The 14,533-nt window shown below is 50.6% G+C and overlaps 1 protein-coding gene across 1 annotated transcript in view; it reads right to left on the reverse strand.

The window, feature by feature from the left end:
* PTPRJ (protein tyrosine phosphatase receptor type J) overlaps positions 1-14,533 on the reverse strand; it is a 173,095-nt gene that overhangs the window by 30,537 nt on the left and 128,025 nt on the right. Inside the window, exons 6-11 of the mRNA XM_062197479.1 lie at positions 13,791-14,003; positions 10,740-11,003; positions 7,447-7,704; positions 2,788-3,045; positions 1,913-2,191; positions 258-548 (exon numbers count right to left, since the gene is read on the reverse strand). Coding sequence (XP_062053463.1) covers positions 258-548; positions 1,913-2,191; positions 2,788-3,045; positions 7,447-7,704; positions 10,740-11,003; positions 13,791-14,003 — 1,563 coding nt within the window. The remainder of the gene's footprint in view (positions 1-257; positions 549-1,912; positions 2,192-2,787; positions 3,046-7,446; positions 7,705-10,739; positions 11,004-13,790; positions 14,004-14,533) is intronic.

A 14,533-nucleotide genomic window follows, 5' to 3' on the forward strand; every position in this document is an offset into this window, starting at 1 on the left:
TCTCTGTAACTCTTTCAAGTAAAATAAATAAATCTTTAAAAAGAGGGAGAAAGAACTAAGTATTCCTTCCTACTCAGTGGTTAAAAAAATGACTTTTTAATGCAGTAAGGAAACTCTACTTAGATAAAAACGCGGGTATCGGTCACTGTCTAAAGCAAAGGAACCTATCAGAATTTCAGTAAAAAAAAAAACAAAGCAGACTGCTGGGCCCCATTTGCAGACCCGCTGGGTGGGCAGCCTCCTGCCAAGCAGCTCACCTGTGATACCAGTGGTGCAGGTGTTATGGGTGGGGGGTGCCATCTTTCCACAGGACAAGGTGGTGACGCTGATGTTGTACGAGGTAGAAAAATTCAAAGACATGACTTCCTTCCTGTACTCGGTGCCATTCTCAGGGGAGCAACTATTCAGCTGCATCACACTGTCCCAGGCTCCACTGCTGAGCCCCAGCTCAAAGCCCGCATTGGCACCAGAGGGGCAGGCCCACTGCAGAACCAGGGCCGGCTCCTTGGGGACCACTTCACAGTGGATGGTGGCCACAGGCGCAGGATCTGCAAAGCAAGCACAGCACAGCACAGTGTGAGACCCCCACCCCACCCAGACCCTCAGACATGGGGAGCAGTAGGACCCTGGCCCGTCCATGATGGGGAGACATGGTAACCAAACAGGAACCCCAGGAGAGAACGGGACTCCAGGAAAGGCACCCTGCTGTGAGTGACTGCCAACTCCTCACCCGCATCACCTCAGCTGGGGCCCTGCTGACGAACCCCCGGGACTGGCGAGGCTCATGCCAGCCCATTCTGCAGGTATGTGGTGGAATGAGAAGGCCATGCCAAGATGGCCGCTGGCAAGCGAGTGTCAGTTACTCAAGAATGGCTCTGAAACCACCTGGCAACAGAACCTGCCTGGCAACAGGCTGTGATTGGATGGCTTCGGATACTGCCTGGCAACAGGCTGTGATTGGATGGCTTCGGATACTGCCTGGCAACAGGCTGTGATTGGTTAGGGCATAAACCACCCCTTGACCAGATTGGCTGTCTTGGCTATATAAGCTGCTGTACCAACTGAAATAAATGAGTCTGCGGGCTGCTTGCCTCTGGCCCGCTTTCACCAGACTCCCAGGGTCTGTGTGGTGACTCTGCGCCTCTTGCCCCCACCACACTCCTCCTCTCAGAACGAATCCACAGCAACACAGGTGAACCCATTGAGGCTCAGAGAGCTTAAGTAATATGCTGCAGGTGACAGGGCTGGGGAGTGGCAGTCAAAATCCAAGTCCAGGGCACCCACACCCAACACGCTGGTTAATTAATGAATGGTAAACGGTATCAGGTTCTTATCTTTCTAGGGTACTGGGAAGTGGGTGTTTAGCCTCCTGCTTAAGACCACCCACATCCAGCATCCGAGCACCTGGGCTCAGTTCCCAGCTCCGGCTCCTGACTCCAGCTTCCTGCTGCTGCACACCCTGGGAGGCAGCAAGCTATGGCTCAACCAGATGGGACTCTGTCACCCAGGTGGGAGCCCTGGATCAGTCCCAGGCTCCAGGCTCCAGCCTGACACAGCCCTGGCCACTGCAAGCACTGGAGGAGTAAACCAGTGGATAGGAATGCTTTCTGTCTGTCTGTCTCTCTCTCTCTCTCTCTCTCTCTATGCCTCTCAGATAAAATTTAAAATTAAAAAGAAAAAGAAGTTCCAAGAAGGCAAGGACTCATCTGTCTCACATACAATAAAAGGCCCATAAATATCTGTTGAATGAAGAAATGATAAAAGCATCAAGACAGCACTAATAAGCTTACAAGATGCTTCCGAGAGCTCAGCGTCTATACTGCACAAGAGACTTAGCAGCTACACCCTGAGGGGACCTAGCAACAGGGCAGCACCACCTGGGCAGCGTCCAGGAGGCACCAGGGCCACCCACCTGTACAGAACGACGCCAAGCTGGGTGCGGATGGCTCGAGCAGATCCCCCACCTGGGTAAAGATCTGGACCGTGTAAGATGAGCCAGGGGTTAACTCGGTGACTGTGGCATTGGTGACTCCGACGGCCGTGACTATCTGGGTTGTGTCGCTGGAGTTCCCAACCTTCTCGATAATAAGGCGGTAGAAGTAGGCAGAGGCGGACTTATCGGCGTTCCACCAAGCTAAGGCCGCCGCCGTGGTGCTGGTGCTTATTTCAATGTTGGACACGTTGCTGGGCCCTTGGTTTAAAACAAAACCGAATGTTAAGTAAAAGCACGAGTGACTTCAAATTCCAGGATTATCTTATTTACCGTATCTAAAAACAGCCTGGTATCTTTTGCAAAGAATGAATACAGTTACTCTTTACTGGTCCAAATGATGGAAGCATTCCCAAAAAGATGTTCCAAAATAAATGTAAGACTAGTTCTTAAAAGAATGAAAATTTTCAGGCTTCTTTTAACATCTCAAGCTTATCTGAAACACGCTCTTAAGATAAAATTTCCAACGTGTTTTTTTCAATCTGACCAATGAAAGAAAAATATCCAGCTATTAAACACATATTCTAAGCTAACATCTTGACCATGTGTTTCGTTCAAATGCTGAACCCCCTCACTACTGCAGACAAAGCTGCTCCCCCATGCAGGATCTCCCGATGCCAACACAACAAGGCGACTCCCTTCTATTGTGCTCTCCCAGGAAAGGGAAGTCGTGCTCTCCATTCCCATTTCTGCTTCTAAGGACAACTTCAAGTTCACACGGCTGCCAAGCGGCCTTCCATGAGGACAGCAGCACCTCTGCTGAGGCTGAGGCTTCCAACTAAGGCAGAGAGACTTACGTGTGTACTGGGAGACGGAACCGGAGGTCCCCTGCACATGGCCCACTTCGGGAGAGACGGTGATGTTGTACAAGGTGCCGGGGAGCAGCCCGCCGAGAGTGATGGCTTTGTGAGGACTGCTGGTTTCGTTAGAGCCGTACTCAGACTGTACAACCAGGCGGTAGACGTAATCAGAGGCGTTGTCTGTGTTCTGCCACGCCAGCTGTATCTCAGTGGTGCTGACGGCCACCACATGGATGTCAGTGACAGCACTGTGCGCTGGTCAGGGGACAGGAAGCAGAGAGGGGCCCTGTTAATGACCACCGTGACGTTCAGCTGCACCTCCAAGGGTCTGTCCAGAGAACTTGCTCTTTTGTCATCTGGCTCTCAAATGGGTTCACTAAGGACAGGCTCTCAACATGAGAGCACAGAGAAATACACACACGCAGCTCCTTCTAGAACTCTGGTTCTCCCTAGGCACAGCCACATGGATAGTTACCTTACTAGTTCTCTGGGACTTCTGCTTCCCTCTCCGGGGGTCTCCTGCAATGTCATCACCTTCAGTTTCAGTGCTGGAAACTGGGTGGGTTCAGTGTGTGAAAATTCAGCAAACTACACTCTGAGGACAGGTGCACTCTCTGTAGAGAGTTTGGTGTATTTCTTAGCCACTCACTTAAAAAAAACACCCTCCTGTGACACAGCCTGGCAAACGGGAGAGGAAAAGTGAAATGCAGAGGTGACCCTGATGAAGCAGAGGCATCTGAGGTTGGGTAGTAAGGGCAGGAGACACACAAGGCTTCCAGCTGCAGGGCTGGGGGTCAGAGGTGAAGTCAGCCACTGAACCGGCTGTGAGGTCGTCTCACCTCCCACACTCCACCATCTGCGATGGGGAGCCCAGCCCAGAAACAAGAAGGCGATAAAGCTTTTCTGCTGCTGCTTTTAAGATTTATGTATTTAGGGTCTGATGCTGTGGCGTAGCGAGTAAAGCCATCACCTGTAGTGCCGGCACCCCATATGGGCACCGGTTCGAGACCCGGCTGTCCCACTTCTGATCCAGCTCTCTGCTATGGCCTGGAGGAGCAGTGGAAGATGGCCCAAGTCCTTGGGCCCCGCACCCATGTGGAAGACCCAGAAGAAGCTCCTGACTCCTGGCTTTGGATCGGCACAGCTCCTGCCATTGCAGCCATCTAGGGAGTAAGCCAGCAAATGGAAGACGTCTCTCTCTCTCTCTCTTCTCTGTGTGTGTGTGTGTATGTGTGTGTTACTCTGCCTTTCAAATAAGTAAATACATAAATATTTTTAAATAAATAAATACATAATTTTTTTAAGATTTATGTATTTATTTGAAAAGGCAGGGTTACACAGAGAGAGAAGGAGAGGCAGAGAGAGAGAGAGGTCTTCTATCTGCTGACTCACTCTCCAAATGACTACAATGGCTGGAACTGGGCCAGACCCAAGCCAAGAGCCAGGAGCTTCCTCCAGATCTCCCATGTGGGTGTAGGGGCCCAAGCACTTGGAACATCTTTTGCTTCTTTCCCAGGTGGATTAACAGGGAGCTGGATTGGAAATGCAGCAGCTGGGACTTGAACCAGTGCATATATGAGATGTCGGCATCTCAGGCAGCAGCTTTACCCACTACTTCACAGTGCCAGCCCCACTGCTGTTGCTTTTAACACGCTCCTCTAGGGCCGGCACTGCGGCTTACTTGGTTAATCCTCTGCCTGCGTCGCCAGCATCCCATATGGGCTGGGTTCTGGTCCCAGTTGTTCCTCTTTCAGTCCAGCTCTCTGCTGCAGCCTGGGAGGGCAGTGGAGGATAGCCCAAGTGCTTGGGCTCCTGCACCCACATGGGAGACCAGGAGGAAGCACCTGGCTCCTGGCTTCGGAACGGCACGGTGCTGGCCATAGCAGCCATTTGGGGAGTGAACCAACGGAAGAAAGACCTTTCTCTCTGTCTCTCTCTCTCTGTCTCTAACTCTACCTGTTTAAAAAAAAAAAAAAAAAAACTAAAAAACACCTCCTCTTGGGGCCAGTGTTGTGGCACATCAGGTCATGCCACCACCTACAACGCTGGCATCCCATAGGACCCAGCTGCTCCATTTCCAATCCAGGTCCCTAGTAATGTACTTGGGATAGCAGCAGAGGTGGACCCTGCCACCCAAGTAGGAGACCTGGATGGAATTCCAGGCTCCTGGATTTAGAATGGCCCAGCCCTGGCCATTATGGCCATCTGGGGAGTGAACCAGTAGATCGGAAATCTCCCTCTCTCCTCCTCTCTGTCTCTCTCTCCCTCTCTCTTTCTGTAACTAACTTTCAAATAAATATTCTTTAAAAATAAATAAACTCTTCCTTTCTTTACCCAGTACCCAGGTCACCTCCAGGTAGAGAAACTGGGTAGCTGGGTAACATGAAACAGAAATTGTAAAATCCTTCGTATTTTGTGATCCTTGCATGTACTACCTATCCCAAAACTAGGTACTTTTTACACTGAGTTCTCCTTAAAAGGAGCAGATTGCCACCTCTTTCCCCACCACCAGACTCTTGATATCAAAGGGATTCCCCATGCAAAAGCCCATGAAAGGTAGCCTTTTTCTACAAACACCCAAAAAAAACAAAAAATAACCTACACATTCCACAAAAAGGGAAAACACAGTAAACTGGGATCCAGCTCTATGGGGAGGCATCTGCAGCATCCATCAAAAACACGGAAGACCTCACTAACCAGGAGGGAAGCTACAGGACACAAGGAGTGGGGAAAAAAAGTTCAAATGCAAAACAAAGTTGTTTGTGTATCATTACACTGATGAAACAAAATGCTTGTCCGTGGACACAGAGAGAAAAGATATTGCACTGGGTTATAAGAGTGGAGAGTTCTTTGTTGCTTATCTTGTTTTCCTCTGTGTTAAAATACACACAATGGGGCCAGCATTGTGACACAGAAAGTAAAGCATCTGCCTGCAACTCTGGCATTCTACATGGGCACTGGTTCGCGTCCCGGCTGCTCTGCTTCCAATCCAGCTCCCTGCTAATGTGCCTGGGAAAGCAGCGGAGGATGGCCCTCCCTGTACCCATGTGGAAGGCCCAGGTTAATCTCCTGGCTCCTGCCTTTAGCTCAGCCCAACCCTGGCTGTTGTAGCCCAACTGGGGAGTGAACCAGCAGATGGAAGATCTTTATCTCTCATTCTCTTCCTCTCTCTCTATAACTCTGTCTTTCAAGTAAATAAATAAATCTTTTTAAAAATGACAATAAAATAAAATGCGCATAAGAGTCACCATTTTGCCCATTGGTCAGTGTATGATTTAGTGCCATTCAACACATTCAGAGTATTGTATAAACAAGACCACCTTCTATACCCTAAACATTTTCATCACCAACACAAACCCTGTGCCATCAAACAATAACTCTGCCTTGCTTCCTCCCCCAGCCTACTTAGTGTCTCCATGAACCTGACTATTCTGGGTAACTTGCATCAGTGGAAACAGACAATATTTGTCCTTCTCTGTCTGACTTTTATTTTAGCACACGTCAGGATTTCATCCCTTTGTCTGGCTGAATATATATTCTATCGTATGGATAAACCACATTTTCTAGGCCGGCGCTGTGGCTTAACAGGCTAATCCTCCGCCTTGCGGCGCCAGCACACCAGGTTCTAGTCCCGGTCGGGGCACCAGATTCTATCCCGGTTGCCCCTCTTCCAGGCCAGCTCTCTGCTATGGCCCGGGAAGGCAGTGGAGGATGGCCCAAGTCCTTGGGTCCTGCACCCCATGGGAGACCAGGAGAAGCACCTGGCTCCTGGCTTCAGATCAGCAAGATGTGCAGGCAGCGGCGGCCATTGGAGGGTGAACCAACGGCAAAAAGGAAGACCTTTCTCTCCGTCTCTCTCTCTCACTATCCACTCTGCCTGTCAAAAAAAAAAAAAAGTTTTCTCTATCTGGTAATCTGTCAATGGACACTTGGCTATTCTACCTTTTGGCTACTGTGAATAATGCTGCTCTCAACACTGGTTCCAGTTCCTGCTTTCACTTCTTTTGAATACACACGGAGGAGTGCAACTGCTGGACCGTGTGGTATTTGTTTTTCCTTTTTCAAAGCTGCCTTTAATGCTCTCAACTTGATTTTTTCCCAATAATAATGACAGCTATTCAGTACCAGACAGCTAACCCTATGAGCCCAGGGCCTTACTCCAGCCCTTCCTGCCTTGTACTCAACAGACTCCAGCTGCAGCACAAGAGCTGCCTCCCCTCAGGGACACGGAGCTCCTCTGCAGCTGCGCCAAGCCACGTGCCAGCCCACCAGCTTGTCAGACCCTTGGCTCAGAGGCCAGCTGGAGGCCAGGTCACCACCGATCATGCTGGGACAGTTACTTAAGCCAGGAAGGCCCCACTTCCTACTCTATATAACAGAGGAGGTAATGGCACCTACTCTGGTTTTGCATTACAATAGGTATATATTTTAAGTGGTAAAATCCCATGAGCCAAGTTATCAGTGACAAAGTCTAGTGACTAGTTCACCTGTGATATTTTTCTATTTGTATTTCACAGGATGAATAGGTACGACTGGCATAATAAAATCTTCCTTAGATAAAGAAAAACAGTATTTACAAAACCAGACGTTTACAAATTGTAAGACTTCCTTTAAGAAACACCACTGTTGGACAGCAAACCCAGCCCACTTGCTTACCAGTTGTACAGGAAACTGTCCGAGGTGCCCCCTCAGTCCCATTTGGTCCTTGGGGAAATATTTCAAAGAGGTAACTGGTCCCGGGGTATAAGTCGCCGATGGTGATGCTCTGGTTGGTGGTGGTTCCCTCCCAGGACCAGCCGCCTCCATCCTGCGTGGCACGCAGCCTGAAGGACTCCGAGTCATTGCTGCTCCACGCTAAGCTGACCTCCCTCGTGCTGACACTCGTCACTCGAAAGTCAAAAACCGGACCAGGGGCTGTGGGAAAACAGAATTGAGGAGACTCAGAATCACTTCCCCCAGAAGACCGGGCTGCCAACGGTCACAGAACATTTACAGAGAGGAAATGCAGATGTAGGACATCTGATCTCTCTCCTCCTCCTCTTCACATCACCACCTGCAGCCTGAATCCTTCAAAACCCAGTGTTTCTGCCCTTGGAGACAGCACCTGGCCTCACTAGTGTAGACACTTGCAGCTTGTACAAAGCCCTCCACAGGAAATGGGCAGGGGTGGGGACGAGGCCCCATGGTCCAGGGCTCACCGTGGCTGCTCCCGGATGCCTGACTTTGAATGCGTTGTGAAGCCGCCCAGGGCCTCTCTTCAGGGAGGTGCAGCAGAAGCTGCCGTTGACCCACAAAATCCATTCCCCTTCTTTTCCTTCATCATATACGCGTACCTTTTCAGTTGTGTACATGACTGTGGGGTATGAAGACTACATTTCCCAGCCTCCCTTGCAGCTAGATGCTGTCTTGTGACTATGTCATGTGGCCATTCCAACATGAGCAGAAGCACCATGTGACTTCTAGGAAATAGCCTTACAGGATGGAGCTCTACTGTTAGCCCTGCCTCCTTCCCTTTGCTGGAACGTGTGACCAACACTGTGCACCAACACTGTGCCGGTGATCAGCTTCCAGGCCCCAGCAGCACAGCTCAGAATAGTTTTGGTTACACAGTATAGTAGCTTAATCTAGTTCTGCAGTCTGAGTCTTTGTTATTTCTGTGGGATGAGCCTAAAGCTTGCTCCCTCCTCAGCTGTCATGGTTTCAATTGTAACCTTCCAAATGCCTGTCTTGAAGTCCTAATCCCAGTACCTTGAACTGGGACCATATTTGGAGACAAGGGCTTTAAAAAGGTAATTAGTTTAAAATGAGGTCTTAAGGGTGGGCCCCAGTCCAGCCTGACTGTGTCCTTATGAGAAGGGATGAGGACACAGACAGCACATGGGCTGAGGATGACCACGCAAAGACACAGGGAGAAGACGGCCACCTGCACACCAAGGGAGAGGCCAGAGAAGAAAGCAAACCTGCTGCTACCTTGATGTGTGACTCCCAGCCTCCAGAACTATGGCAGAGGACATTTCTATTGTGTAAGCCACTGCTTGTGTTAAGGTAGCCGGGCAGACATTAGCCTCTGTGTACATGGGGCCAAAGAATAACAGGAATTTCTGGACAATGGAATAAAGAAGATCTAGCAGCAAGCCAGCAATTTCACTTCTAAAGTGTTGCCCGCATTCAACAAGCTTGAGTCCTTTCTGTGGTTGTAGTACCAGACCAGCACTGACATCCCAGTACCCTGGGTGGGCAGGCCCAAGCCCCCTTCCTGGGAGCAGCTTAGCAAAATCTCATCTGCCCTTCACCAAAGGGGCTATGATGAGGTTCTGGAAAGAATTTTAGGAATCTCACACTCAGAAAGCCCTCTACCCAGAGACATCCTACACAAGGCCCAGGCCCAAATCCATAAAGACTCTGATCTGAATGCAGACTGGATCCTGGTTCCTTTCTGAGATGCCCGCCTGGTCTGTACTCTCTTCACTAAACCTGGCCAGCATGCTTACCACTACTCTCTGTCTCACGTCTGAATTCCTTCTTGACCAAAGACAAGAACCTCCAAGCAGCCATCTCTGGCAAGATATCTGGCGAGCCAGCCAGGAGGGAGTGAGAGCAGGGGTAACTCCTGGAAACTCTCACCCTGAGCAACGCTCCATGTCTAGCCTTCTGTCCTTTTTCCTGCCTTTTCTAGTGGCAACCAAAGTCTCTTGGCAAATATTTCATGGAGACAGGGGCTTGCCTACTCTTTTAACCTAACCAATTTGGCCTTATCTCTGACAACAGTCTGTAGTACTGGTCATGGCAGTGCTAGAAAATTAATACACCAGCCCTCTCAAAGAGCCTGTAAACCCTGGATCCCCTGGATAAATGTCTCTTGCCTTCCAACAGCTCCTGGTTTCCGCTTCTTGCATCTAAATCCAGGCTATTGCTCTACATCCCCACTCTGCCCAGACTCTTTTCCATGAAAAAGAAACTCCTATCTTTTTGGGAGCAGAGTGTGCTCTTCACAGCTGAAACTAATCCTAACACATAGATTTTTCAAAATTAAAAAAGGAAAATTAGAAAAGGAGATTTTATTCTCCCCAAAGACCTAACCCAAAAGAGTTTTGTAGGAATGCTTAAAGTGTGTTTGCTGGGAAGCCACAGACACTTGAGTACAGCATTCCTGTGGCACCAGAAGCACCTCTGGGTTCAAATCCCTGCTTTACCACTTGCAAGCTCTGTGGCCCACGACGGAGTGTCCACCCTCAGCTGGGCTGCAGTTTTCTCATCTATAGAAGGGGGATCCTAATACTGACCATGAAAGTCACGCAATATAGGTAAGCTCCTGGCACCATGCAAATGCATTGCTGGTTTTGATACCATTACACAGACACTGCTAATACAACACCATTGCTTTAGTTTACATTATCAGGTCTTCTTTGGAACAGAAAGCCTTTTATCTGCTGCATACCATGCTGTCTTTCAAGAACTTTTAAGCAAACAGAAAACTAGACATGGCTATACCAGTGTTCCCTTATAATGTTAGCATCCAACAGATAAGAGGTTCTTTTTTGTCTCCCTTTATCAATCCACTCTAAGTCTCTATTACAATACAAAGGTCATTATTATAAACACAGGCTGGAGCTGAGAGGCTAAATCTCTCCTGTGTTACTTACCAGGTGTGGCACCTGCATACTCCCTCTCACTCCGCCTTGGCCTCCCCCATCCATAAAATAAAGCTAATGCCAACCACATCACAAGACGTTGTGAGCAAGCAACGAGACAGCGCGAGGGAAGCACAAGAAGTTCAGTACGCAGCCCAGGCCCCCCAGTGCTCACTGTTATTACATCCCACCTCCTGAAGGGGCTCAGAGCACCACGCGCCTTCCTTGAGGGCAGGATCAGGGCTTCTTTGTCCTGTATCTGGGCCTGAGGCCAAGTAACCAGCAAGCAAGGTCAGCTGGAGCAATGAGCAAACTCACGGGTGTAGACTTGGAGAAAGCCTGGTGTGCCCTCGGTGTCACCCAGGAAGGGTCGCACTGTGATGTTGTAGAACGTGCTCGGGCTGAGTCCAGAGACGACGGCGTGAGGATCGTTGACGGTGAGGTTGAAGAAATCGGTCTCCCCAGCCACTTGGACCTCATAGGCGTAGGCAGTGTGTGACCCATTGTGGCTGATTTTCCAGGTCAGGGTCATCCTTGTGGCACTGATGTTTACAACTTCAATGTCAAAAACCTGGTCAGAATCTGTGAAGACACAGGAGGAGTTCAGAATAACCAGAAAGGCCAAGCCAGTGAGAGAGAGAGAGACAGACAGAGACAGAGGGAGAGAGAGAAAGGAGCTGTAATCACTTCTAGGGATTGTCCCTCCTCCCCCCACCACACCATTTAACCACAAGTGAACGTGGTTGGTGCAGAAACCACCTGGCCAACAGCCCAGCACCATCAGTCATTATTCTTTTATGTTCATGGCGGACTCCTAACCAAACAGTAACATGCACTCCACACGTGCTCCAGGAGCTCAGGGGACCCAGAAAAGCCCTCATGCACCTATCCATCCAAGTACAAACACTATTCTCTATAGGATCACATCAAGATCACAGACTGGGGCCGGTGCTATAGTTAACTCCCTGGCCTGAAGCGCCGGCATCCCATATGGGTGCCAGTTTGAGACCCAGCTGCTCCACTTCCAATCCAGCTCTCTGCTATGGCCTGGGAAAGCAATAGAAGACGGCCCAAGTCCTTGGGCCCCTGCTCCCGCGTGGGAGGCCCAGAAGAAGCTCCTGGCTCCTAAGCAGCTAAGCTCCGGCCATTGCAGCCAATTGGGGAGTGAACCAGCGGATGGAAGACCTCTCTCTCTCTGCCCAACTCTGACTTTCAAATAAATAAATCAATCTAAAAAAAAAAGAAGAAGAAGAAGACGACCGCAGACTTCTGCAGGAGCCATGTCTGGGTTCCCCGGCCAGCTCTGCTTTCACAGCCAGGTCACCCGTTTCATCATAAATCAGGGATAGCAATCCTAACCTCAAGAGGGAACATGACAGTGTGAGTTACTCGCCACTTGCTCGCCTCCCCCAGCCCATCCTCTTGCCCACCTCTTCTTGCCCTGTACAAATAACACAGCCTGGAGAGCAATGCTGCCCGCCAGGTGTTCCAAAGCACACCCCCTCCCCTTCTCACTCTCTGCAAGGCAGAGAGAAGAGAGAGAGAGAGAGAGAGAGAGAGAGAGAGAGAGAGAGAGAAAGAGAGAGACTCTCAAAGCACACTCAGAACATCTCTCTAGGAACTAAGTCAACCCCTCCAGGAGCAGCCATGTGCAGAGCCATCAAGGAGTCCCCACAGCCCTCCTGGGCCTCCAGGGTCTGGGCTACTGGGCTACTTCCTGGCTGGGCTTCCTGCTACCTGGGGGTTCTCACTGCCCCATCGCACCCACACTTCACCACCTGGCTACTCCTTCTAACACCCACCTACACACTCCTCCTCCTTTGTAAACATATTCCAAAGAAAAACACGCTCTTTTGGCTTAAGCAGTAAACCAGCTCCCCCGAAGGGCCTTACGGAGGGAGCCACAGCCTCCTCCTTTTCAGCCTCACCTCCCTCTGCCCGCTGTGCCCCCAGGTCCGTTCTCTGCACTTACACGTGGGTTGTTTTCTCAACTGATTCACCCTCTCCACTGTCTCCACTTATCTAAAGCCTATCCTGCCTCCACATGAGTTTAACCCTTCCCACGGGTCACCCACACAGCACCCATGCCCCCTTCTGAACGGTGGGAGCTGGTGCTTGTCACCCACGTGGACGCCGGAGGGGACTGCAGCGCCTTCTCCCAGCACAGCCATCCAGAAAGCACAGTCACGTCACCCTCTCCCTCCTGGGCCTCTGAACCCCTCGGGTGCATCACCAGATCTAGCGTGGAGCCACCCTCCAGAGTTTCCCAAGTCCAGTCTGTTTTCTGTCCTTGCTCTTCCAGCCCTGGCCCTCAGTTCTGTGGGCCTATGACAGCCTTTCTATTTATTAAGACAACCCAAGTCAGTTCATGTCATCTACAACAGAGCCTCTGTGTGTAGCTGTGGCACTACAGTGTCTAGTCCTGAGCTCACAAGGCCTGACCGTGCACTGTCACATGGATGTCTGTGTCAACTCCCCATCCATGCTGACAGCACCCAGGCAGCAAGAACCATCCATTCCTTTACTCCTTCATCAGCACCAAAGCCCTCCCAACATTGGTCAACTGGTAGAATGGGAGTGCTGATAAATTCGAGTTAGACAAGCAGCAATGTGCATGGTAAAGATCAGTATGAATTCCAACAGCAAGTCCAAAAACGGAAACTCCTTATCTCGGGGAAAAAATAAATCAATTGTGTTCTATTTGTAAGAAAAATATGATACCAGTTGGTCTCACTGGCTGATATGCAGGGACAGACAGACAGACATGAGGCTGTGTCCAATGCCAGCACAAAGTAGCTGCTCAATATTTTTCACTGATTTTTTTAAAGATTTAATATTCCTTTATTTAAAAGGCAGAGTGATGGGGACAGAGCAAGACAGAAAGACAGGGAAGTCTTCCCATCTACTGTTTTACTCCCCAAATGGCTGCCACAGCCAGGTCTGGGCCAGGCTACAGCCAGGAGCCAGGAACTCCATCCAGATCTCTTACATGGGTAGCAGGGGCCCCAGTACTTGGGCCATCACCCATTCATTGCCTTCCCAGGCGCTTCAGCAGGGAGCTGGATCAGAAGTGGAGCAGCCGAGACTCGGGCTGTTGCTCTGATATGGGATGCCAGCATCACACGTGGTGGCTTAACCTGCTGCACCCCAACATGGGTCCCCATTTCAGGGAAGTGCCAGGCCAGGGAGGGAAGAAGAAACTCAGTCGATCCATTCTCTCCAAAATCTCTTCCGGAACACTGCCTCTGACAACGAAACCAGCTGCTGAGAAGCAGTGAGAAAGCTCCAACGACAGCAACAGAATCAGAGAGGACAGAACTCAGTGCTGGGAACCTCCGGCCACCGCCGGGCTAACAAAGGCCAACGTACTGGTCCTGAACGTGACGGCCTGCAGCTGTCCTTCTGTGCCATCTGCCGCTTGTGGAAAAACGGAGGCCCTGTACCGAGTACCAGGGTCTAATCCCGTAAGAAGCACTTGCACATCCCACGGGGCTGCAGGGTCAAGGCGCTGTACAGAGGCCATGGGGCGGCTGCGTGGCAGGGGCGAGCTCTCGGTCGGGGGCGACTCTGTGCTGTTGGCATCTGCGTGAAGCACAGGAGGAAAGACGTTAACTGCGAGAGAAACGCACAGCCCTGTTCTATCAGCACCCCCACCCCACATCGGACGGTGCCCACGGCTGGCACTCCCGCCTCCTCCAGAGAGACACACAGCCACCTGCAGAGGCCTGGCGCTCTCACTGTGCGCTGTTCTTCCAGGAGAACCATGCATCTTGCGCCAACTCCGCTGTTTCGTGTCATTCTCCATGCCATGGGACATGAACTTCTCCCTCCCCAGTGCGGTTCCCAAAGCACCTGCCTGACTCGGACTTTGCTAATTAGAGTCCACCCAAGGAAGGTTCCCCAGGGCCAGACCAGGCTGGCAAGGGAATGACAGGGTATGAAACAGGGGGACGGCTGGTGGCCATTGCTCCTCGAGCCACTGTGACAAAGAGGCAGTTGGTGGGAGAAATGAGAACTGCTGTCCCTTTAACACCTCGCAGCCTGGAGTGGAGGAAGACAGAGGAACCAGCAGGTCACTCTTTGAGTCCCAGCCACTTAAAGTTTGGTTTCTG

Source organism: Lepus europaeus, chromosome 7 (genome assembly GCF_033115175.1).
Source record: "Lepus europaeus isolate LE1 chromosome 7, mLepTim1.pri, whole genome shotgun sequence".
Classification (NCBI taxonomy): Eukaryota; Metazoa; Chordata; class Mammalia; order Lagomorpha; family Leporidae; genus Lepus; species Lepus europaeus.